The 24,919-nt window shown below is 32.9% G+C and overlaps 2 protein-coding genes and 1 long non-coding RNA gene across 4 annotated transcripts; all 3 read right to left on the reverse strand.

Annotated features, from left to right (window-relative positions):
- Positions 1-2,168: 2,168 nt before the first annotated feature.
- LOC105132934 (RING/FYVE/PHD zinc finger superfamily protein) lies at positions 2,169-7,896 on the reverse strand. The gene is made up of 10 exons (XM_011036686.1): positions 6,746-7,896; positions 6,051-6,137; positions 5,817-5,948; positions 4,373-4,504; positions 4,096-4,161; positions 3,887-3,997; positions 3,096-3,185; positions 2,922-2,955; positions 2,624-2,694; positions 2,169-2,528 (listed from the first exon to the last, which is right to left on the reverse strand). The coding sequence occupies exons 1-10, from the start codon at positions 7,748-7,750 to the stop codon at positions 2,451-2,453; spliced, it is 1,806 nt and encodes a 601-aa protein (XP_011034988.1). The 5' UTR covers positions 7,751-7,896; the 3' UTR covers positions 2,169-2,450.
- A 5,028-nt stretch (positions 7,897-12,924) lies between these two features.
- Positions 12,925-14,493, reverse strand: LOC105132935 (probable BOI-related E3 ubiquitin-protein ligase 2). The gene is made up of 2 exons (XM_011036687.1): positions 13,900-14,493; positions 12,925-13,741 (listed from the first exon to the last, which is right to left on the reverse strand). Exons 1-2 carry the CDS (start codon positions 14,218-14,220, stop codon positions 13,244-13,246), a joined length of 819 nt encoding a protein of 272 aa, XP_011034989.1. The 5' UTR covers positions 14,221-14,493; the 3' UTR covers positions 12,925-13,243.
- A 7,895-nt stretch (positions 14,494-22,388) lies between these two features.
- On the reverse strand, positions 22,389-24,417 carry LOC105132936 (uncharacterized). Of its 2 annotated transcripts, none has more exons than XR_843670.1 (2): positions 24,001-24,417; positions 22,389-23,658 (listed from the first exon to the last, which is right to left on the reverse strand). It is a non-coding gene; the product is annotated as an uncharacterized LOC105132936 (long non-coding RNA). The 2 variants fall into 2 exon arrangements; XR_843669.1 differs by having other exon boundaries at positions 22,389-23,750.
- Between the last annotated feature and the right edge of the window lie 502 nt (positions 24,418-24,919).

The raw sequence follows: 24,919 nt of genomic DNA on the forward strand, positions 1-24,919 counted from the left end.
GTCAGCTTCCGCGCACTACGACTAATCCCACGGGCCTTAAAGTTAACGATCATGTAAGCCTCCAGTGATCATCATATGAGCAATCAAGGACTCGAACTTGAGACCACAGAGGGAGCAAACCTCTTGATCTCAAATCCTTACCACTTGGCCACCACCTAGATGGTTTAGTATTTATTTTTAAATGTATTGAATATATTTCTTCTTCTTCTTTTCGATAATCATCATTAGTATTTTATTTGTAAGATTCTAGTTTTCCATAGTTTTAATGAGCAAATATACTTTTAATATATGTATTAATATTGATAGAAGTATAATGGGTCATTATTCATTTAACAACATTAATATCAATGAGAATATAACGGGTGTTTAGAATACTTTTATATATATTATTTATATAATATTAATAAAAATAAAAATATAATAACCTCTTAAAAAACTTTTAGATGCTATTTTTTATATAATATTAATTTTAATATAAATAAAGTGAGCTCTTAATTTTAATACTTTTAGAAGCAAGGAAAATAAAATTCAAAATGTAATTATACTCGTGTACTCATGTACTGGTTCTTCTCCTAAGCTAAATCAAAAGGAGTTGGTTCCTTCTCTTTCCTATGTTCAAAGGATGTGGTTTTGAAGGGTTTTTTGGGTTCATCGAATTTGGGTTTGGATATATAAAGAAAATTCTCAGATGGAATTGGTCACAGCTAATAAATTTATAGTTGGCAATAACAATCCAATTCCAATAATCAAATAATGTTCGGTATGCTAAATACTGATAGACAAGAAAAGATAATTTTTTTTCGGAGTTGCTTGATGCACGTTTAGACACTATAAAAATTAATTTTTATTATATTTAATTCTTTATATAATGGTTAATCTAGTTAATTTGAATCAATATAAAAAATTATTATTATAATTTTAAAACTCGACTTCAAATTTAATCTGGATTACAGGTCAGTTGATCATTAACAAAAATAAATTATTGTATAGTCCTGGTTTGATTCACGAATCAAGTTTTAAAATTTTGATAATAATCATTTGAATTATTATGTTGATCTGAGTTAATGGGTTAACCTAACTCGTAAATCAGGTCTTGCATCAAGCCAATCCCTGAGTTAAATTTTAAAATTATGATAATAATTATTTTTATTTTTATATTGACATTGATCAATGATCAGCCCAACCCATAACCGAAGTTTGGCTCCTAACTAATCTCCAAGTAGGATTTTAAAACTATAATAATAATTATTTTTATTTTTATGTTAATCTGGATTAATGTTCAATTCAACTCATGACTCGAGTATAACTTTAAAGTAAATTTTAAATTAAATTTTAAAATTATGATAATAATTATTTTTATTTTTATTTTTATTTTTATTTAAATTAACTAAATTAATCCTTATATAAAAAATTTAACAAGCTTATCCTATCCTCTTTTTAATAGATAAAAAACTTTTCTACTCGGACAACTTTTAACATGAAAATAATTAATTTTTATATATCCATAAATACGCCAAACAACTCCATAAAAATTTATCTGGTTAGTCTGTCATTGTCCAGCATATGAGCTGTCACAGTTAGGCTGACACTTGCGGAAAAACGACATCCAAATGGACCAGGTTGCTTTTGGGTGGTGGGTATGCATCAAATCAAAATATTAGAAAAGGAAGAGGCATTGATGTAGGAGCTGGCTAGATAGCAAGTAACAGCCCTCGATTAATTCACCAGATTAACGAATTGGGTGTCAAATCAACACTCAAAACTTACCAGGACGGTCAGCAATACATATCAGATCAGCAAAACACACAAAAATTCATTAAAATCAAGCGCTAGAAACGCCAAATGACATGCTGTATCATTCAGAAGAATATTGTAATTGACCATCCCGACAGAAGGGAAACGAAAAGAGGACGTCTACACTGACCAGTTACTTTCTACTGAATTTGGGGCTAAAAGCTATCCAGCATCACAGAACTTGTAAGCAAATGGGCTCCATCAATAATCAGAAGAGGTACAGCTGTGCTTCTCAATCATCGAACGTTGGAAACCTCTATATTGGTCCAGGTATCAAATTGGACCCAATCATCACCGTTACACAACCAGTGTGTAAAATAGCCGGGCTTTCGGGGTGCGAGGTTCACAATTCAAGAATCAAAATGCTTATTCGGTAACTTCAAATCACAAATAGTCCACTATTTTATTGTAATCATGGGCAGTCAAATTACAAACCCACTCTGTAAATTACATACCCGTAGAAACTCAAGAGGCAAAATATTTCCACGACACAAAAGGTCAAGAAAAATGAAATAATATAGCCATGTACAAAGTTTACCAAATTCCATTTTACAGCAGAGACGTAAACTAGGGTAAACAAGCAATTCACCCCAGATAGGTTAGCATTCCATCCTCGAGGAATTGGCACCTCCAATAATCGGAAAACCATGCTCGAATCAGTGAGCACTGACAAGAAACGGGTGTTGACATACTCCACACTCGATGGTTTCTGAACCTGAGCTGGGAACCTGGACCTGCAAAAATAGCTCAACCAAGATATTTTAACGATCCAATTAATGGAGTTCATAGAAATCCAAGCCCCAAAACAAGGTAGAGAAGGATTTCAAACCTGCAAATGGACAGTGCAAGTTGGACAGGCAACTTCCCTCATCCGCCTCCCAGATCCATCAGACTTGGATCCTGGTCAAACAATTAAAATGACAACCTTACATTAAGATTCATGATTAAATTTAAAAATGGCATGCTAAAACTTAGCCCAGAACCACCAAATGAATCAAATAACTCTGATGGATAGCAGACATTCAAAAACCATTGCATATTTGAACCTTTCCTCATGGTGGGAGCTTTTTCTTCTGTAAGCAAGCTCATACACAATCACAAACATAAATACAAAGTAAGAAGATCACCTGATGATGACTTTCGATTTTTCTCCATCTCCTCCTGTCAAATGATCAATGTCAATAAAAAAACCACAATCACAAACACAAAAGCACGTGTTGAAATACCAACTGAACAAGCACACAAGGAATCAGAAGCTATGAATGAATATATCAAGAAATCTTAAGTTAGATATTCTTTACCTGGAGCTTCCTGGCAAGATCCTCATGACTATGAAATGCAGGTTTGCTAGCTGCTTCCTTAGCATTACTCAGCCTCTGAGTCACTTCTGCCTGAAGGATAGAAAACCTTATGAGTTGCTCCTTCATAAAGATAGTGAGACCACCATGATAAATGCACATAATAATGTTCATGCACAGAATGACAACTGTGACGTGCACATAGCATATGCTTGTGCAGTTCCTGACTAACATAATTAAGGAGCATCATATGCATATCTCCCAAACCACAAAGTACCTGCTACACTTTCTAGAAGCTGATAGCACAACCCAACAAGTTTTATTAATAAATGATAATCACTATGTCTAACATCCTTTGGAACCTAAGGAACCTCATGACCATCATTTAAGAATTTTATATAAAAGCATATTAGCTTGCAAAAAAAAAATTACATGATAGGTTGACCAATGCGAAGGCATATTTTCTATGGAAAGCAAAAACAGGAATCTCAGGCTCTTACTGTCCTGTAATACACCTCAATGTTCCTTTACAACAAGCAGAAAGCAAAAAAAAACTTGTTAAAAAGAAAATGAACTATAATAAACTGCTATCACATCCATGTGAGCAATTCAGTTCGATGAATCTCAACACCTCACTAGCTTGCAAGTGATCCCGTCAATAAATGAGACAAGCGCAAAGAGACTAAAGAAAGAAGAAGGAAAAAAAATCTATATCACTACCAAAAGTTAAGAGATGGATGTATGGGTTTCTGAAACAAAAACAATTAAATAATGGATAGATCTTCAGTACGTACCATGCATCGGTCACAAACTCTAACTGGCTGAGCATTCTCATCAGCAGTAAGAGCAATTCTTCCATGGGTGCACTTGTCACAGAAAATGTCTCCGCAGTTTCTGCAGTGATGCTGGGATTTGGAAAAGGGAGAAGCAATGGATTTACATGAAATCTTAAGGCATGCATAAGTAGCAAATAATGATAATCAACCACAGTAAAAGAATTTACCCGGCGAACAAAAGCCCCAAAATCGGTTCCACATGATGTACACTTTGAAACAGCTTCATCAGGGACCTAAGAACAAATCATATTATAGGAACTCCAACATCACAATTCAAAGAAACAGTAAAAGCACAAGTTCCTAAAAAAATAAAATAAAGGGAGGAGTGCCCATGCTTGTAAAATTAAAAATTATGGTTACATAATCAATAATGAATAAAACACTTGTCTGATTCCATTTTAAGCAGTCAACAAAATAAAATCTCTATTAAAGCCATAGTTTTACCCAATGTTCTTTCTCCTCACTGCCTGGCTTTATCAAGTTCATCCAATCACCAAGCCCTTTCTTCTTCTCTGTAGGCTGCTCAGTTGTCTTTGAAGTATCAGAAGGCCTAATTCTTCCACCCATTTCCTTGAACTGCATTTTGGAAAGAATGAAATTATGCTTCAATAACACATGTCAACAATCTAAAGCAGCAAAAAACACAGTGCAGCTGCATTCATTTTGCCATTGACAAATGAAAAGAGTTGGTAAGCCACTCAAACAACATTAAATGCTATCCCCTTGCAAAAATAACAATTACCACTCCCCCTTCTTTCTCTTCTATCTCGTAATAAAGCCCTGATCCAAACCCCAGAGTGCTACTAATTTCTTCAGATCAGCCATTAAACCAAGAGCCACCAGGACTGGCTACAAGTATCTCTCAAAAGAACACAAAATGTATCACAGAACAGATTGCAGGACTGACAAATGTTTCCCTAAATAATCATCCCCTTCTCAGCCTGGATCCACTTTGTGACCAGGATAGCATTCTACAGGTGATCTCCAAAAGGAGGCAGCATAACCTAGGTGTCATATATAAACACTGGAGAAACCACATTCTAACACCCATTGACAATGGTCAATCACATTGTCACAAGTCAGTTGATGCCCTAGGCCCCAAGGGCAGGGCAGTGCACATTCTTAATAGCTGGGAGCCTACAGGAAGAATACAAAGTTGGGAATTTCCCACAATAGATATCCACTGCAGGTCCTTAGCTCAATAAATACATGTCTATCATGTAAGTAGTGCACCTCCAGTGTGAGACATTACAGCAGCATATCAGTAGCTTTTACATGAAGCAGCAAAAATGGGAAAATGAAAGTACTATCTTTTTACTGCACAACTTTCATGTCTATAGCCAGTGTCAAAATTATCATTCAACAATGATGTCCAATTCTAGCAGGAGTTGAAGATTTCACATACTAACTAGTACTTGTAATAGCTACAAGTTTATCAAACAAATTTAACATTCTTAATTTGATCAAAGCTTGAGTGTTCAAATATTCATTCAACAATGATGTCCAAATCTAGGAGAAGTTTAAGATTTCATACGCTAACAAGTACTTGTAATAGTTACGGGTTTATCTACCAAACTTAACATTCTTAATTTGATCAAAGCTTGACCTCAATTCATATCATACATAAAGAAGCTAAGCTTCTGGATATTTTATTCTAGGTCTCCTTCCTCTAAATATTATGAATTAATCATCCATACCTCCTTTTTTGCTTCAATATTTGGAACAGATCTACAGATGAAATTCAGATATTAATGTAATGAAAAGGGCAATAGAAACAATGTAATGCAGAGTGAATCGAGATATGAGTCAATGGTTAACCTTCTATAAAAGCAAATGTAACTAAAATATAATTAGTATACATGAAAAAGGTTTCTTATGGCCACAAAACCTGTACAGTTGCAGCAGTCACAGTGTCAAGAAGGGTGTTGGTGGTGTAACTATTTGATTGCAGTCTAATACGTCTTGGCTCAAAATCCACAGAAGTCTTGGACCAAAATGCAAAGGTAGATGAATCCGTTTTCTACATAAGAGGAAAGTGCAAATTCAATGTTAAGCAGTATATTAACAATGATAATGATACTCGAGAAGAGAGCGGGGAATTGGAGAAAATAGGCTGACTCACATCGCATCTTGTGATGTTCTCAAGAGGATATATTCTCAAAGTCCGACTGGTATTAGGATCGAGCATACGAATTCCATCCAAACCAATCTGAATAAATTTAAATACAGTCACAAGCTGGCAGAAAATAAATAAACCCCCAGATTGCCAAATGACCACAAAGAAGACAAATTCTCATAACAATGACTTCCAAGAACTGCTTGGCACTGTGGTACACATAATAAATCTAAACTTGAAATGAGCGCTAAACATACACAAGACTTGATTAGCTCTGTTGAAAGCACAATTGACCACTAAATCAGTGAAGCTAGAATCTAAAGGAAAGTTCCATTTTGATTCCTTAAAGGTAATAAAAGACTTCTACAACGACAATTCAAATAACCCAACAGAACCATGCAAAATCATTCACTGGAACAGTAAGGAGAGGCCTTCCAAACAACTAACTACACTCCTAGACTGAGCTTCTTTCGCAATTAGCCATATTTATAAATTCAAATGTTTGACCTCAAATGATACACAATGCAACAGCTGAACAGAATACGTCTTACCGCTACCAAGCATGTAAAAAAAGCCCCTGGATGGTAACCATATCAACACAACCCCACTCTACCATCAAATTAATAATTCTAATCACACTACAAATCATTATAACATGATTAAAAATTTCCACCAATCAAGTGATAAACTCGGACATCTACCTGGCAAAGCACATCCATGTTACTCTGCCCTCCACTTTCCGCCAAAAGCTTGACCCTAAACTTCTGGACCCCACTCTTAACATCCTCCTGAGTATCCGCCTTCGGTACTGCCCTCACAATCTTCCCTGAACCGGAACTGGAACCAGGCCGCAATGAATTGTCCTTTCCAGAAGGAATGCTAATCGATCTCCCATAATCATCGAACCCAGCCCAGGTCGATGACTTTGGCGCTGTCCCTCGCGCGCCAAAAGGCTCCACCTTCCCTCCTTCATATGCATAAACGCCATCTCCATACCCATCATCACGACCGCCACCAATACCATATCTGCTCTCAGGTCGCTTTCCATATAGATCCGACCCTATATCGGACCTGCTCCGATTATAACCGTCAAAATACCCGAAATTCTGATCGTATTTTATCGGATTCTCATATGGAGCATCGTATACGGGCGGCACTGATGATCCTTTTGGATTATAAGGCGCACTGTACATCGAGGAGTATGGAGAATTGGTTGTTGCGGAAGGATTCGGTGCTAGTGAGGTAGGGGGCGGTGGCTGAGGAGCGTAATTGGGAACCGTTTGATGTTGATCAAACGGTGGGAAATAAGATTGCTGAGTTGCTGGATGTTGGTAGGACCCATGAGAGTCGTACGGAGGAAAAGACGGTGGTTGCTGTGGCTGTTGTGGTAGTGGTGGAGGTGGTGGGTTAAAGGATGGTTGTGAATTATTAGGGTTTGGTGGTGGAGGTGGTGGTGTTGGGGTGAATGTAGGGGCTGTAGGCGGTGGGACAGGATCGGGATTTTGGGGATAAGAAGGGTAATTTGGAGGATAAATGGAGTAATCAGAGGGGGTGTAACCGGAGGAGAAAGGTGGTGCGGACGCGTAAGGGGTTTGGTGATGATCAGTAGGAGGATTAGGGTTGGGGTTGGGGTTGGGATTGGGGTTAGGGTTAGGGTTTTGGAGGTGTGGGTATTGATAATAAGAACTGTAATCTCCCTGTTGCATCGCTTGATTTGATAGGATTTTGGCCAAGTAACAGGAGGGAATTGGAGAGGAATTTGGGTTCTTTTCAGAGCGATGACGATGAGGCTGAGAAGGGAGAGAGGGTGGATAATTTAGTGGAAAGTGTTTTGGGTGTGATTTGAGGCACAGAATTCATGTGCCTGGAATTTGATTAGTGGCTACGATGCTTCTTAGCGGTAATCTGGTATGAGGTTCTGTCGGGACCCGCTTTGTTGCTGAATTGATCAAGGCAGCCATGCTAATCTAAGGTAACATTAGCTATGGTTATAAATATATTAAAATAATTTTTTTTATTTTTAATATTAATATATAAAAAGATAATAATTTAAAGTAAAAAAAATTAATAAAATAATATATTAAAATAATTTTTTTATTTGTAATATTAATATATAAAAAGATAATAATTTAAAATAAAAAGTTTAATAAAAACACAAATAACAATCTCGTCAAACATATTTCTAAACTCATTTGATACGGGGTGAATTGAGATATCTTATGGTCAATAATAACTATAATAAAAAATTAAAAAATTTTAATTACATTATAATTATAAATTTTTAATTAATATATTAAAAATTATTAAAGTATTTTTATTTATTGTTTTATTGCTATTATATTGTTATTTGATTTGATTAACTATTTTTTAATCCCACCGGTGGCTAATATTATTGTATATGGTTATTATTTAAAAAGAACATTGTTACTTGATCCGTAGAATCCCTTTTTTTCTGTCATAGGCTGGTGGGTATTTACGTTTGTTGTGTCATGAACACTAATAATCCATTTTTATTATTTTAAATATTTGAATACATTATAATAACTTGTATATAGATGCTCAGTCTCTCAATAGAATTAATTGAGCAATTTAATTAATTATATGCTAGCTAATATTATTTTCTTGTCTTGATGCATCAGTGAAATTCGTTTGATAGGCTCGCTCAGCATAGGGTCGTTGAAAAGATGCGCGATTGTTACTTTTTTTCGTATTTTCTAAAAAGTTGAAGCAGTCCACCTTGCGAGAGAAAGCTCGTTTTTTTTTTGTATTTTAAAATATTTTAAAAAAAAATTATTCTTTTATTTTAATTTCTTTTATTTTTATATTATTTTAATATCTCAATATTAAAAATAAATTTCAAAATATAAAAAAATATAATTATAATAAATTTAAAATAAAAACATATTTTATAAAATAATAATTACCACAATATCATATAAACTCTTTAACTTGAAAGTGAATATTCAATCAAGAATAACATGATTTCATGACATGGTTATAGCTATTAATTGATTCTCTTTTCACTGTAAATACTCACACTGCTTTACTTTACAGGAGTCATGTTTATATATTTTAGAATTTCTTGGATATTATATTAGTAAATTATTTTATTATGTTGATTTTAGTTATAATTTGATAATTATGGTTGTTATGGTTTTTTATATGGGTTTTTTAAGCAAAAACAAATTTTGGGTATGATTATTATATAGAGAAAACTCTCTTCAGATTTTGATAAAAAACTATAAATATTTTAACTCTTTAAAATCATAATATAAATAAAATTTAGATTAATAAAAAATATAATTGTACGAATTTTTTCGGGCTCGAAACATAAAAATATCTCAAAATCCTATAGTAGTCAAAACGCTCTAACAGTTACAGCTACAGTCCAACTATTTTATCAAATATCTAGCCGTTTCTTAAAACGTTCTTATTGAGAATGCTACATTCTTGAAGAATTAAATGATGTTGTTATGAACCGCAACATTATTGAAATATCACGGTTCTTAACCATAATATCCTCAAGTTGTGCTATTTCACACACACAAAAAAAAATCTTACACTATTTTGGCATAAATTATATTTAGGGTTCTAATTGCCCAATTTATCCCTTTAATTTTATATATTTAAGTTGGTATGTTAATTGGTCATGTGGCGACACGTTGAAAAAATATCCTAATAAAAAACTATGTATTTACTATCCAGCCTCTCTCTGGCTATATGTGTGTGTGGAGGGGGGCACATTTCATCTTTGGTTTTATCTCCTTGAGTAATTGACTTTTTTTCAATATATGTTCTTAGCTTAATATAATGGTGGTCTAAAATGCAATGTACTCATAAATAAGGTTTTTTAATGTTTGAGTAGTGGATGATCGCATGTTCATGTGAATATTTCATTTTTTAAAGTTTGAGAAGTGAATGACTAGTGGTATAAAATCTAATATCTACAAAACAGTTTTTTTAACGAGGTTTAAGAATCTATATATTTTTAGCCCTTTGTCCTTGGCACATTACAAAGTCCATATTCAAAAAACATGGTAACAAGATACATCTGTATCAATTGGTTTTGGCACGAAACCAAGCACAAAGTTGATGAGTCAAGAGGGCTTCCGGATCTATGTTCAAATGGGCTTGGTATGAATCCAAAGTTAAAGATAATGAGTTTGACAACTTGCTAGACATATGTTCATTTGAACTTGGTATGTAGTTGAACTTAGAACATCAAGTTCAACAGTTTGTCGGTCATCTATTCATTTCAACTCGGCTTATAATAGTGCCTAAGAATGTTAGGCCTAAAAACGAGTTAGACTCATGTTATACAAGTCTGATATTATATCAAATTTAAAGATATTAGGTATAAATGTAAGTCATATTGACCTATCATTGGATTATCATCCCGTTTTTGAATTTTTTAAACAAGAACTTATATTCATTTTTTTTTTTCAAAACATGTTGGTACATCACAATGTACAAAGTGGTGTGATATATATGTGATTTTAATATCCATGATAAATAGTAAATTCCAATGAAAAATCAAGAAATATCATAAAAAAAATTTTAAATGTTGCATGCAAATTATTACACAAAACATTTATAAAAAAATCAATTTTCTCCTGTCATGGCAATCACCCAATCACATTATAAACCCAAGACAAAAAAAATCATATCTCAATGCACTAATATTTTTCATCAAAGATTTATCATCATCACCTAGCCACACTAGAAAACAAAAGGCAAATTTTTATTTTTTTCATATTTTAGCGCTATTTTTTCACCCTATAGTCATGAATTGTACTCCATATAGATACTGAGTAAAAAAGATAACGCAATCTTTATGTAGATAAAGGAACAGCAGGTAACTGTCCACTTCCGAAATTGGAAAAAGAGAAGTCCTTGTACAATGATTACCTGTGTGCAATACTTTCCTTGCAATTTCATGAATATAAAGTGCTAGACTGGTAATATAAAGAAAATGTCTTTATAAAAGTATATATCTGGGTTTTAGAAGATATCAAAATCTATACAATAAAGTTATCCAACGACATTTAAAGAAAAACATCTATTTTTTTTCTATTTATTCACCTTTTTTTTTAATGCAAGAGATATTTTCAAACTAGTTTATATGTAGGTTTCCAAACAAATTTAACAATGCATCTTTTAACAGGGTTATTTGTCCATATTTTGAAGAATCATTATAGCTTGGCAAGTCAATCTACTCGATGATCCAAGTCCCGACCACTGCCGAGATGGAGAAAAGACTCATTTTTTAATTAAAATGAGGCTTCAACAATTTTTTTTTAAAAAAATTAAAGCTAATTAAGGGCAATTCACCCAATATGTTTTATAACTACACATGAAACCTGAAATGGGAGGCAGAACTTAGATAAAACTATAATTAGATATTTGTCAAGTTGGTGTATAATAATTTTTATAAATGTTTTTCACCTAAAAATATATCAAATAAATTCTATAATTTTTTTATTTTCAACATTAGTATATTAAAATTAAAATAATTGAAACACACTAAAAACAAATTAATTTAATATATTATTTTTTAAGATAAACAATCTATCACTTAGGGCTGTTTGGAAACACGATTTAACCTGTATTTCTCTTAGGGCTGTTTGGAAACACGATTTAACATGTGTTCCTAAAAAATTTAAAACATTTTTATTTTTTATTTTTATTAAAATTTAATAAAATTTATATATTTTGAATTTTTTTAATATACTTATATTAAAAATAATTTTTAAAATTTAAAAAAATATTTTTAATATATATTTTAATATTAAAAATTATTTAAAAAATAACCATTACCATACTATCAAATTCACTGTCAGTTTTTAGTTACTGCACGAAATAAGTCACATAATTTATAATTTATCGGGTCTGGTCCATATAGGACCCACATAGAAGAAACAAGTTCCGAACAAGGGAATCTAACTGGGCTTCTACTAGCCCCAACCTAAAAAGCTGGGTATGATAATATACGTGGCGAATTCCAGATACGGTTCGCCTATACGTACGCCACGTCAGAAAAGTCAGCGAATCCTGCACCAGAAACACCAGCCGAACCAGATATGGCCAGCTGACCTCCTCAAGCAAGAGACAAGCCCCTACAAGTGTTCCGATTCCCGTCAAAAGCCAAATGGGACCCCTATAATTAGGAGTCCAAAAACTCCAAAGCATCCCAGCCTTGGTCCGTTGTGTGCATGTCAAACCTGTCTTCTTTTTTCCCGTACGGGAGAGAGCAAATCGTGCTTCCTGCAGTCCCATCACGATTTCCGATTCACAAGATCTCGACGACAGTCATTACACTCCCTCGTAAACGGTTCCTTATGCATAGGAGGAGGAGGAACATTGTAGGACCCCACACAGGGGCTAGCCACGATGCATATATGATAGAACCAACATCAAAGTCCGCATCTGCAGTCCTGGGCCAACTTTTTTTAGCTCACAAGGGCTATGCGTAGGTTCTGTTGTTTTGTTGGCAACTCGATATGCCCAAGAAGACTCCCCTAGGTTTCTCAAGGTGCCCGTTTGAGGGCTAGATTTTTCTTTATTTAATTCTTGGTGAGTCATAAGGTTCTGCAGATCAGATTCATTTATGGTACGGCAGATGGGTGGTCAATTTCTAGCTAGCTGCTGCTACCTTTCGCTTTAATGGATGATTTTTTTGGAATTAGCAAAGAAGAAAAGGAAAAACGGATGTAAATAGTGGCGGTGACAGTTCGATTCTTCTGTTTTGATGTGTGTCAAACTTGGCTTTCGAAATCTTTTTCTGTCAGCTAAAGCAGTGTACATTGTTACGGCTTGAAAAGTGCTGGCATTTCTTGTGACCGAAAAGAACCACACATGAAATTCTCGACAAAACAAATTATAATATGAACATAGAAGATTTACTTTCTGTTTAAGCTCGAATCAGGCAATATGTAATTAACCTAGGAACGATAAAAGCAGAGATTCTTTGCCGTGATTCGTACTAGCTATCATCACATTTTGATTTCACGTACATATACACGAGTCTTAGCACAAGCAGTACAGCAAAAATTCGGTAAACAAAGACCCAGAAAAGCCAAAGAACAAAATAAGCCATAAACATCGTAATGGGTAGCGGGTCACTACAAGCGTCAGCATGTGATGTTCAAAAAACTTACCCTATGGTCATGCCCTTTTCCATTGCCTTTGTGCCTTTCTTGTTAGACCCAGAAAACTTCCATGCTTGCTTCCTTTGCTGATTTACAGACAGGGCAGGAGCCTAGAAAAGCTTCACAAAATTTGCACGAGCAGAGGTGCCTGCAAGGGAGAAAGATAACGCAAGAGGTCCTAGAATTGCACCCTTTACAAACCACCCTTTTTTGGCTTTCCACTTGTTCTATATCACATGAGCCACAACAAAAGGACTCTGCATCCTGGACTTTATTGCTGGTCGTGACAAGTCGTTCTCTAATTTGTTCAAGCGTGTTGCTTAAATCAACGACCACCGCTTCCTTTTCTCTTGCTAGTCTCTGCCATTGTTCACTCTCCTGCTCTACTTTTCTCAGGCAGACCTCAAGCTCCATGGTTTTCTTTGTTGCTTGTGCCAAGTCCTCTTCGTTTTGCCTTATCAAAGAGGAGACCTTTGATTCTACACTCTTCAGTATGATTCCCAACTGCTGCTTTCTTTGCTGTTGCAAAGCAAATCTTAGCCTCTCAGCCTGCATTTTTTTAAGAGAAATTGACCTTGATTTTTGGAGACCAAAACACAAAATGAAAGCAACCAAAACCAAGGCCTACAGAATAAAAGTAACCAATAGACAACGAAAACCAAAACTTGAGAAGGAGAAAAGACATCAAAGCCCAGTTGCATTTTTACCTGTAATTGAAGCATGCAATCAACTTCTCGCCTTTGCATGTCAAGCTGAACATCCAAACATTGAGAAAGAAACATGGAGAAAGAACCATCACAAGTAGTTGAATAAGAAGAAGAAGTAGAAGAAGCCCCAATATTACAATCAAAACAAAAGTTCTGAGAGCTATTTTGATCAAGAAAGAGATTTTGTTGTTGCGGCTCTTGAAAAGCAAAACCCCAGTCAGCATCGAACTCTGAAACATGATCGTTAAGTATGCAATCCTGTTGGCCACCCATAGGCAAAAGCCCAAGTCTTTCTGGATACAACTGTGCTTGAACAGCCATGACAACAACAAGATTGAAAGAAATGAGAATGAAAACAACAAGCACCAAAAACGTCCCCTTCAATTCACAGCTTTCATGACCTAGCTATTAATAGATAATAACACTACGAATTCACAACGGATACGAAACGAGGGTAGGTTAAAAGCTAGAGGGTTCATGTATGTTGTTATATCAGAAGAGGTGCATGACCTTTTTCTCTCTCTGTAGGCGCTCCCTCTCTTTAATGGCATATGCTTTGCCTTCTATGTTGCTTTGGTGTCTTTCTTTTTTTCTTTTTCCTTGGTTTAACTGAAAGAGACCATTATAAGGAATCCGTGGATTGTCTATATATAGTAGGAGAGAAAGAGACTCAAAACCTCACCAGATCTTATTAAATTTGATTTTAATTAATTAATGGGGATTTATGAATATTATTTGTTTGTGATGGTGTGATTAAGGAACTAAATGAAAACCAAATAATTGATTGAGATAAATAAGGGCAAACCTCAATTTTTTTCCCTAGCATATTACCAAGATTTCAATTTCATCCCAGATAAATTGTTTTGTCAATTGAGTTGCTAATGTTTCACATTTATGATAAAGTCCTTATGTCAATACATAATTATATATCAAAAGGCTAGCTTTCAATTGAAGTTTAGTGTGTAATTAGTGATGCGGTGGATGGTGTTTTTGCAAAAATATTTTTCAGTTAAAAAATAGTGAGTTTCACAATAAACACACCTTAACAAGCATTGCTTTTAATCAAAATAAGGTAAGAACAAAATAGTTGTGTTCTAAAAGCACGTCAATACCAATCAATCACGACGTGAATAACATATGAAGGGGCCTAATTGAGAGATATCTGCATGTTAAGGACCCGGATTGGATAAAGATTGAATTTTAGGATTGAAATGAAAAATGAAGTAATACATCAATAATGGCTAGATCTCTCATAGAATAAATCAAACAAGGAGAGATGGAAAGAAGTGACGAGAGAGCTCGGAAAGGGTGGCCACTGGCCAGGACGAGGAGTTTGTCAAGTCCAAAATGTGAAATGATTCGAAGCCCAAAAACCAAGCATTAATGAGAAGGAGATGGAAAGGGTGGCGCAAAACAACAACGTACACATGCCGATTTTGTGACTCGGACAAAGAGTCACAGAAGTATCGGGTCAGCTGGAGTGGTGGTTTTGATGGAGAAATTCACTCGAATAAGACGTGAAAAGAGTCAGACTTCAGACGTTATAAAGGCGAATCACAGATTGAGGACATTGTCAGTTTGGTCATTGGGAAAGGCTGAGGAATAGCCTTTGTTTTTTTTCCTTTTCTTTTTATCTTCTCCTGGGAATTTTAAATTTCTTGAATTTATTTTGCTTCGATAACACAAATACCGCAATCACATTTTACACGTACACTCGTCTGTATTCATGCGGTACGTGTCTAAAGTTTTAAAATAATTTTTTAAAAAAATAAATTATTTTTTAATATTTGATAGTATAATAAAAAATAAATTAAAAAACACTTTTCAGTATTTGATTATATTATAAAAAATAAGTTAGAAAATATCCTATTAATATTTTATTTTTTAATTTATTAAATTAATAATAAATAAATCTTACAGATTAAAAAGTTGAATAAGAATGAAATTAAAAAATATAATTTTTTTAATTATCTCAGATAAAATAAATGATAATCAAAATAATAGATATCAAATCTAAAAAATAAAAAATAAAAGATGAAGAAATTAAAATAATAATATTAATATTTCATATAAAATAATTAACAATAAAAAGAATGTGGATCAAATTTGATAAATAAAAATTTTTAATAAAAAAATAATAAATAATAATTATAAAAATGAGGATCAAAATTAATATAAAAATTAAATTTTAAGAGATGAAATTGAATTATCAATATTCAAAACAAAATATACATAGTAATTAAAAGTTTGAAAACCAAATTTGATATAATTATCAAATAATATGATATTTCTAAATTTTTCACAACTTTCAGAAAGTATTTTTCGCTTAAATCTTCTAGAAAAACACTTTTTTGAAAATCAAGCTATTTTTTTTTAATTGAAAAATATTTTTTATTTACCAACTTTTTTTTATAACAAATAAATAAAAAATATTTTTCGTTGACCAACTTTTTTTTATAACAAATAAACATATAAAATTTTAAAAAATTATTTTCATGAAGCAAACATGGTTTAGATTGTGAATTAATTAACAGTCCAAGTAACTTCTGTTTTTAAATATTTATTTGTTTTTAAAAAATATTAAATTATTTTTTAATAATTTTAATGGATTGATTCAAAACTTAAAAAATATATATTTATTTAATTACTAAATTAATTATTTAAGATTTGATAAGAGTTTTATGAAGGATATGATAAATGATTTTAGCTTGATCTTGAGATTCTTTTTAAAAAATATCTAACCATCAAATTCCATATTGTGATCCATTTTCAATACAAAACTACAAGAAGAATGCAAGTTAAAACAAATAAATAAGAGTTTTTTTTTCTCCCAGTGGAAAAGAACACAAAACTACAACCTCAGGAACGAAGGAGGATATCTAGCAATGCTCCGGGGGGAGGAAGATCCCAGATATTCAAGCTCTCATCACGTTAAGATCCCGATTTAGCAAGAAAATCCGCGCCACAGATACCTTCCATGAGAACATGCTAGAAGGAGAGGAGTCATCTAAGTTTACGAGCCCATATGAAAGTATGTGAAATACATCATGCTGTTTTGATATTGGATCGGCCTCTTGAAAGAATAACGAGGGAAATTATGAAGTTAAATTATTAAATAATTTATTATTAAAAAATAAAATTAAAAAAAATAAAATTAAAAAACAAGAAAAATAATATTTTAATTAACCCAATTTAATATGTTAATTTTAAAAATCATGGGTACATAATTAACATAATCACATATAAAAAAAATTAAAAACAAAACATGAAAATTAATTTTTTATAAGTTAAATATAAAAATATTAAATTGAAAACAAAATTAATTTTAAAAATATAAAAAATAATCAAAATTAACTTATGATAACCTTTAAAACTTATTATCCTAGTTATGAGTCCAAAACCAACCCCATAAAATGTCAACCTAAAAAATAACAAATTGAAATTTTAAGCCATCAAGATACCAAAAGATAAAATTAAAAAATATATAATCAAAAATCAAAAATAAAAAAAATATTAATTAAAAAAACAAAGACTAAATTTAATATAAAAATAAATGAAAATCAAATTGTGAGAGATAAAATTTAAAATAAAATTTAATAAAAAAATAAAAAAAATAAATAATAGTCAAAATAATAAAGATTAAATTTAATATAAATAAAAATAAAAATAAGTGAAATTAAAAAAAAAATAATTTAAAATAAATATTAATAAAAAAATTATATTAAAAAATATATATATATATTGTGGCCAAAAAAGAAAAGATAAAGGAGAGAGAAGGAAACATACCCCTCAAATCCCAACCACCAAGTAGCCATGTATATGCGCAACACTAAAGAAAAAAGTACGGTAAAAATATTTTAATGTTATTTGTAAAGGTGATATCTGGAAGTGAAATGACGTTGCATCACTTTTTTAAAAAAATAATATGCAAATCAATTAAAAGATCAAATTGCTCATGTTAATTTATTTGTAAAAGAAATATTAAAAAAACAAAAAAAAAAAACCTTGAATGCACGCTAAATCATTTTTGTTTTTAAGTGTATTGTTTTTTAAACATAATAAGACATAATTAACTCCAGTCAATATCTTTTTTTTAGGATAATATAGTTATTATACTATATATTTAAAAATTAAAAAAATTAAATTATCTGCAACTAATTCTACAGTGACTAATGAACCTTTAAAAAAATATCTCATTTTTTGTTTGTTTGTTGAAATGACAAAATAGTTCTACGCTATTGCCGTGAAGACTAATATGTGTTCATGTGCACAGTAAACTCACCATGGCTTTTAGTTTTTTTTTTTTTAATTTAATTTAATTAATTCGACGCTGGTGCAATTGAATGTGAGCACAAAAGACACGAGTATGAACCATGGAGTCACCATGTTGCTGAAAAGCAACGTGTGAAAGGATCTGAAATAGCAAGTAACTGCTTCCAAAGAGTTGCCATTTACAATCACGTAGAGGATGCAAGATTGTCTCTTAGTCTTCTAAATGTGGTCGTTCCGTTTTAATTATTTTTTAAAATATTTTTTTTAAAGTATTTTTTATTTAGAAAAATTTTAAAATAATTTTTTTTGTATTTTAAAAATTATTTTTGATATTAGTATATCAAAATATTAAAAAATATTATTTTTTTTTAAAAAAAAAAGAAATCTCAACACACCCCATGCTAATAGCAACAGTATCAACCGACAACAGAGCATGTAGTCGAAAGATTTCCCATGCACGATGTCCCGAAATGATATGGCTACCAGTAAGTTTTTATAGTATCGAAGTGGATGCGAAGACAGTCCTCTATCGAACTAGAGTCACCTATGCCCATCCCTAATCTTCTCGGTATGACCATCCTTAAAAAAGACAAAAGGCCATACAAATGAGCTTTCAGGAGGCTATTTGACAGGAACAAGGATGCGATAGGGAGTCTCTGTGTACTTTTGTCCTGAAAAATCCATACCCATAGTTTATCCACTGCTTGAATGATATCCCAGCACAACTTTCCGAACTTATTAATGATGTTATAATCCCTTGCCATTTGAAGAGCTTGCTTTTGGCATGCGAAGAGATTGCTTGGAGCTGTGGTTAAACTGTAATTTTATATTTTTTTATTGTGTTTCTGCTTTAATTTGCTCACATCTTTTTTTTTTTATATATGATTTTTTTAATTCGAAGTTAAAAGATATACTCAGATCAATTTGTAAGACAATCAAAGGTTTTTTTTTTCTTTTTTAATGAAATGATATTTAAAATGCATTTCTCTATATTTAGGGAGTGGTTGGAATATACTTTTGAGAAAAAAATTATTTTTTTGTTTTAAATTATTATTTTTTAAAATAATTTAAATATGCTGATATTAAAAATAAATTTTTAAAAATAAAAAATATTATTTTAAAATATTTTCAACCAAAAATTATTTTTAAAACACATCTGTCACACTGCATTTCCAATTAAAAAATTACTTTAAAAACAATATCTATTACATTCTGCATTTCCAATAAAAATTTACTTTAAAAACAATATCTATTACATTCTTTAACAGTTACTCAATATGTGTTTGGTATTGTAATGTATAATGTTTGTTTTAAATATTTTTTTTTAAATATTTAAAACAAACATTATACATTATAAACATTAAAATAATTTATTTTCAGATTTTTTTATTTTTTAATATCAACACAAAAAAATTAATAAAGAATTAAATTAATATTTTTTAAGTGAGATATTTTTTTAAAACACACTTTAAAAATAATCGTACTGTTAAACACTTGATTAATTTATTGCACTCGGCATAGTCTAATAAAAAATATAAGAAAAATGAGATAATTCTTAAATTTAAACTTGTACCACGTAGCAGGCAGACCATACAAGGCATGAACCAACAAATAATTGAAAATCTAAAAATACATTAAATGCAAGATCATCAAGGTATGCATCCATGGCCATCACCAATGACACGATAACAGGTAATTTAACAGCGTGAGATGTGCAGAATTGGAGCTACGTGATCTGTCCGCTACAAAAACTCTCGAGGAGAAGAGTATCCTGTGATGCCATCAAGACAACGGACAATTAATTGCCAACAATCTTGTTTCTCGGGTTTCTTAATGAGAACCACTTTCGATCAGCTCCCTTGATTATTATTTCGTCTTCTGCGCTGTAATCCTGAAAGAGCCTTCAGATTAAACAGGCAGCTCGAGTTGAGCTGGTAAAAGTTTTGGCAAGAACCAGGTATAGGGTTTCAACCGATGAATAGAATAGTGTGTTGGGTTTTTGGCTCACCCATTTACACGCAAAGTTTTTCTTTGTTTACAGTTACCTAAGCGGTGTATGGCTGTTAAAGGATCATAGAAGCTGCAACGTTGATTGCCTATGGTGAAAACTTGGAGTGTTGAGGGTTATACCAACATAATCAAGGACGTAACCCAGATTCGGCCAAACTCAAGCTCATAGTTATCAGACCTCGTCCAACACGTTAATGGTTTGTTAGTCGGTCAACTCATGAGCCAACGGATCAGTTTAGGTCTGCCATGAAACACAGTGGTTTTGGATTTTTAAGTAAAAACCTTGTTTTGGGCAATTTCTTTTTTTTGAAATAAAATAATTTAAGTCACTTGAGTTAGGCAGGATCAATCGGATCTTAGGTTAATCTGTTGAGTTCCCCATGTTTAATTGGATTTCTAAACAAGTCAAAAAATATCCTATCTAGATTAGATTCCAGATCAACGAGTCATAACTCTACCCACCGAGCCAAGGTAAACTTGACAACCATGCTTGAGATTACCCAGTGTAGTTTTTCTTTCCCTCCATTATTTGGAAAATTGTCATTTTTTCTCCTAGAGTCTTCAATCGTTCAAAGGAGGAAAGTCCCTTTGAAAATAAAAAAGGCTTTTTTGAAACAAAAGTAAACGCAACATCTACTCTCGCAATTTTTAAAATCACCTTATCTGGCTTTGAAGATCTCTAAAATTGGCCATAGGCTTTTAATGGCTTTTTTTTTTAACCGAAACTTCTCTTCAGGTCCGAAGACAGAAAAAGACAGGTAAAAATACCAAGGATTCCTTGAATTCTCGGGCTGTGATTTTCTCACGGTAGGGATAGAAGTCAACCCATCATCTAACAAGATTATGGCCCTATCCAGCTTACAATAAGTCTCTTCTATAATCTAGAGGGCCTCTTACCACCGTAGGCTTTTTGAGACCAGCCCACGAGAACATGAACTGTCAATGGAACAAATTATACACAATCTTCATGACAACTGTTTGGCAACATTTTGGTGCTTGACATTTCTTTTTTACATACAAAACAGCAAAAGAAAATCATAAACTCCAATATTATTTCTTAAGAAGATTATTATCATTTATAATTTATCAAATTTTTAAACCCAAATTCTGCTACCTCAACTACCATTATGAAAAGTTGGCTGGTGAGCCAACCCTCACGGAATAGACACAACACCCTGTGGAGCGAAGTAGATGTTTCATGATAGTATATGCCTCTTAGTCTGCATTTTCCATTCGAGTGGACCACTCATCGGGTATGCGCCACCATATCTTTACCAGACTTCAGGTGTTGAATGAGCCTTAGGACACCGAAAACAGCAAGATCAACTAAACTGGGTTTAAAGCCACCTATTAAGAATTACCCAGTGTAGTTTTTCTTTCCCTCCCTTTATTATTTGGAAAATTGTCATTTTTTCTACTAGAGTCTTCAATCGTTCAAAGGAGGAAAGCCCCTTTGAAAATAAAAAAGGAAACTTATTTTGGATATTGTTTTTTGAAACAAAAGTAAACGCAACAGCTACTCTCGCAATTTTTAAAATCACTTTATTTGGCTTTGAAAATCTCTAAAATTGGTCATAGGCTTTTAATGGTTTTTTTTTTTAACCGAAACTTCTTTTCAGATCCGAAGACAGACAAAGACAGGTAAAAATACAAAGGATTCCTTGAATTCTCGGGCTTTGATTTTCTCACGGTCGGGATAGAAGTATACCCATCATCTAACAAGATCATGGCCTTATCCAGCTTACAAACAGTCTCTTCTATAATCTAGAAGGCCTCTTACCACCGTAGGCTTTTAGAGACCAACCCACGAGAACATGAACTGTCGATGGAACAAACTATCCACAATCTTCATGACAACTGTGTCTGGCAACATTTTGGTGCACGACATTTCTTTTTTACATACAAAACAGCAAAAGAAAATCATAAACTCCAATATTATTTCTTAAGAAGATTATTATCATTTATAATTTATCAAATTTTTAAACCCAAATTCTGCTACCTCAACTACCATTATGAAAAGTTGGCTGGTGAGCCAACCCTCACGGAATAGACACAACACCCTGTGGAGCGAAGTAGATGCTTCGTGATAGTATATGCCTCTTAGTCTGCATTTTCCATTCGAGTGGACCACTCATCGGGTATGCGCCACCATATCTTTACCAGACTTCAGGTGTTGAATGAGCCTTAGGACACCGAAAACAGCAAGATCAACTAAACTGGGTTAAAAGCCACCTATTAAGAAATACAACAGAACAGTTGATGGCTCTGACAGAAGGCCAAGTCTCATATCTTGACACTAAACAGCGAGCAAGATCATCATCGGAGAAAAAAGAAATAATGACCAAGATATTCATGAATCGCAACTTTTCAGAGTTTCTACCCATTCGTCAGTAATGTTATGTTTCTTCATCAGTTCTCTTTGACATAAAGTACATTACAGCTCCTGCATACTAGCTACCAACCTCTCAGTGAAGCTGAAATTGCCTGAATTTGTCGGGGAGGATCATAAGAGAATAACAGTTAGCTTAAACTAAGGATTCTAAACAAAATGATGTAAAAGCTCAACCAAACAAAACACCATCAAGATGGTTCGAGTAAAAAATTATAATGCTGTAAGCCTAAATATCCTACCATGGGTGGTGATCTAGTCGAATGATTCAAGAACTTCAGGAGTTGATCGATATGTTTGGCGACAAAACATGCACCAAGTGATTGTCCACCCACCCACATCACAAGTCTTTGCAACATCAATTTTCAAATATTATTTGCCAAAGCGAAGTGTAGCAGCAAATGAAAACATGTGATTATACCAGAAATGTTTGAATCTGTGGCAACAAGCAATTTGTAAAAACAAGATACCATAGCACGGACACAAATAACTTGTTTATATAATCGCTAACGTAGATTTTTGAGCCAGTAAATGCCTAAAAAATTAAGTGTAAGAAATGCAACAATACTAGCACCATTTCCTGTCTTCGTTACTGTCAGGAACAGAGTAGTCTGGATGTATCCTTAGAAAAAATTTATCAATCATGCCTATAAACATAAAGCACGTAAGTTTACAAGAATAGTAAAATAAATAAAGCATATAAATTTGGTGTTCATTTCTCTGGCCTCCACCACACAAGAACCAGCTGTTTAACCACAGAAAATCGAAGGAAAAAACACAATGGTAATTGGCGAGGAAAATGTCCAAATACATGAAGGATCAAACATACTGCAGGTCGTAGATATGGACCCGTAACTTAACATCTCAAACCAACTCTACAGCCTGCAACAGAACTGAAAACAATCACCCCCATCAACCTTTTAAACTGGCATCCATCTTGATTGATAGGTTATGAATCCTAGAGAGCATAGTCATGTACCTATTCAAATGCCTTCACAGAAAAGCAGCTACACGCATTTGTTAAAATACATTGTTTGTAAGAAGATACTTCCAACAGCAGAAAAACCCCCCCGCCTCAAAATGAATGCCTTTTAGTATGACAAAAACAAAATACACAGGTAAATTTGGTTCTACCCCATTAAATTTACATCCCCAATGTGACAATAGAGCAGAAAACAACCTGAAAAATTGGATAATATAGCAAATTTCTCATCTTCGTTCATTCTTATCAACCAAACAGGTTTAGTTTTTAGTGAAAAATCTTGTAGAATCAGAAACAAAGAGTAAAATTTTCAACTTCATTTTCTAAAATCTTGTAGAATCAGAAACAAAGAGTCAGACGAAAAAAAGAGTAAAATTTTCAACTTCATTTTTTAAACCTTCCTCCATTTCAAAATTCTTCATTTTCTTGGAATTCCCACTTAATTCACCTCAAAATTGATTTCAAGGCAACGAAACAAGGTAAACAATTTCCTTGTTGCTCCACTACAAAGCCGAAAATAGAGTGTCTTTAACCTTGTTGCCCAAAGGGCAAGCTTCGTACTGGTAAAGAACAACGTCCTGAGGTATCAATTTCTCCGCCGGCAACGCTTCCTTAGCGGGCACCTCTTGCATCAAGAGGAAGCCGTGACAGAGAAAAAAACAGTGCCAGCAACACCACGCACGACGCAGGGGTTCGATATCCCAAAACAATAAGCTATTCTCCAAGAGAAACTCTGAGACTTTGAGGCTGCGTGAGTGCTCATCACTGCTGCTCCTTGACCCACCTGGGGATGAGGAGCCGCGCTGAAAATGGCTCGGCTCAGGGCGGTTAGCTGATTGAGAAAATTTTATTGTGCTTATCAGGAAATTAGTTCGCTATCAGGTAAAAATTAAAAATTTTATTGTGCTCATCACTGCTTATCATTGGGTTGGTCTTAAAAAATTAAAAATAAATAGATATAAAAAATAAATTCTTGATCTATATAAAATAATAAAAATATTTTTTAAAGAATTTTTTGTATTTATTTGTTTTAAATAAATTCATGAGATAACTAATACAATATTATTAATTATTTTATAAATATTATAGAATTTTTCTTTGAAGAACTCTCGTTTTTTAAAGTTTATTAGGTGTTTTTATAAATGATTAGAGATTGTAATTAATAATTAAGCACATCTTTAATGCTTAATATATGGATGAAAGTAAAAATGTTTTACGCAAACTTGAAAAGTAATTGTTATGCATTATTTATGTTGGAAAATTACCGAACCGGTTCGATTGCTACAAATGCTATACCTTTGTTGAGTGAAACTAAACATTTAAATGTTGAGTTTGTCTCGTTATAGTTGAGCCTAGTCCTCAATTAA

This window comes from Populus euphratica, unplaced genomic scaffold (genome assembly GCF_000495115.2).
Source record: "Populus euphratica unplaced genomic scaffold, PopEup_1.0 scaffold68.1, whole genome shotgun sequence".
In the NCBI taxonomy this organism is placed as follows: Eukaryota; Viridiplantae; Streptophyta; class Magnoliopsida; order Malpighiales; family Salicaceae; genus Populus; species Populus euphratica.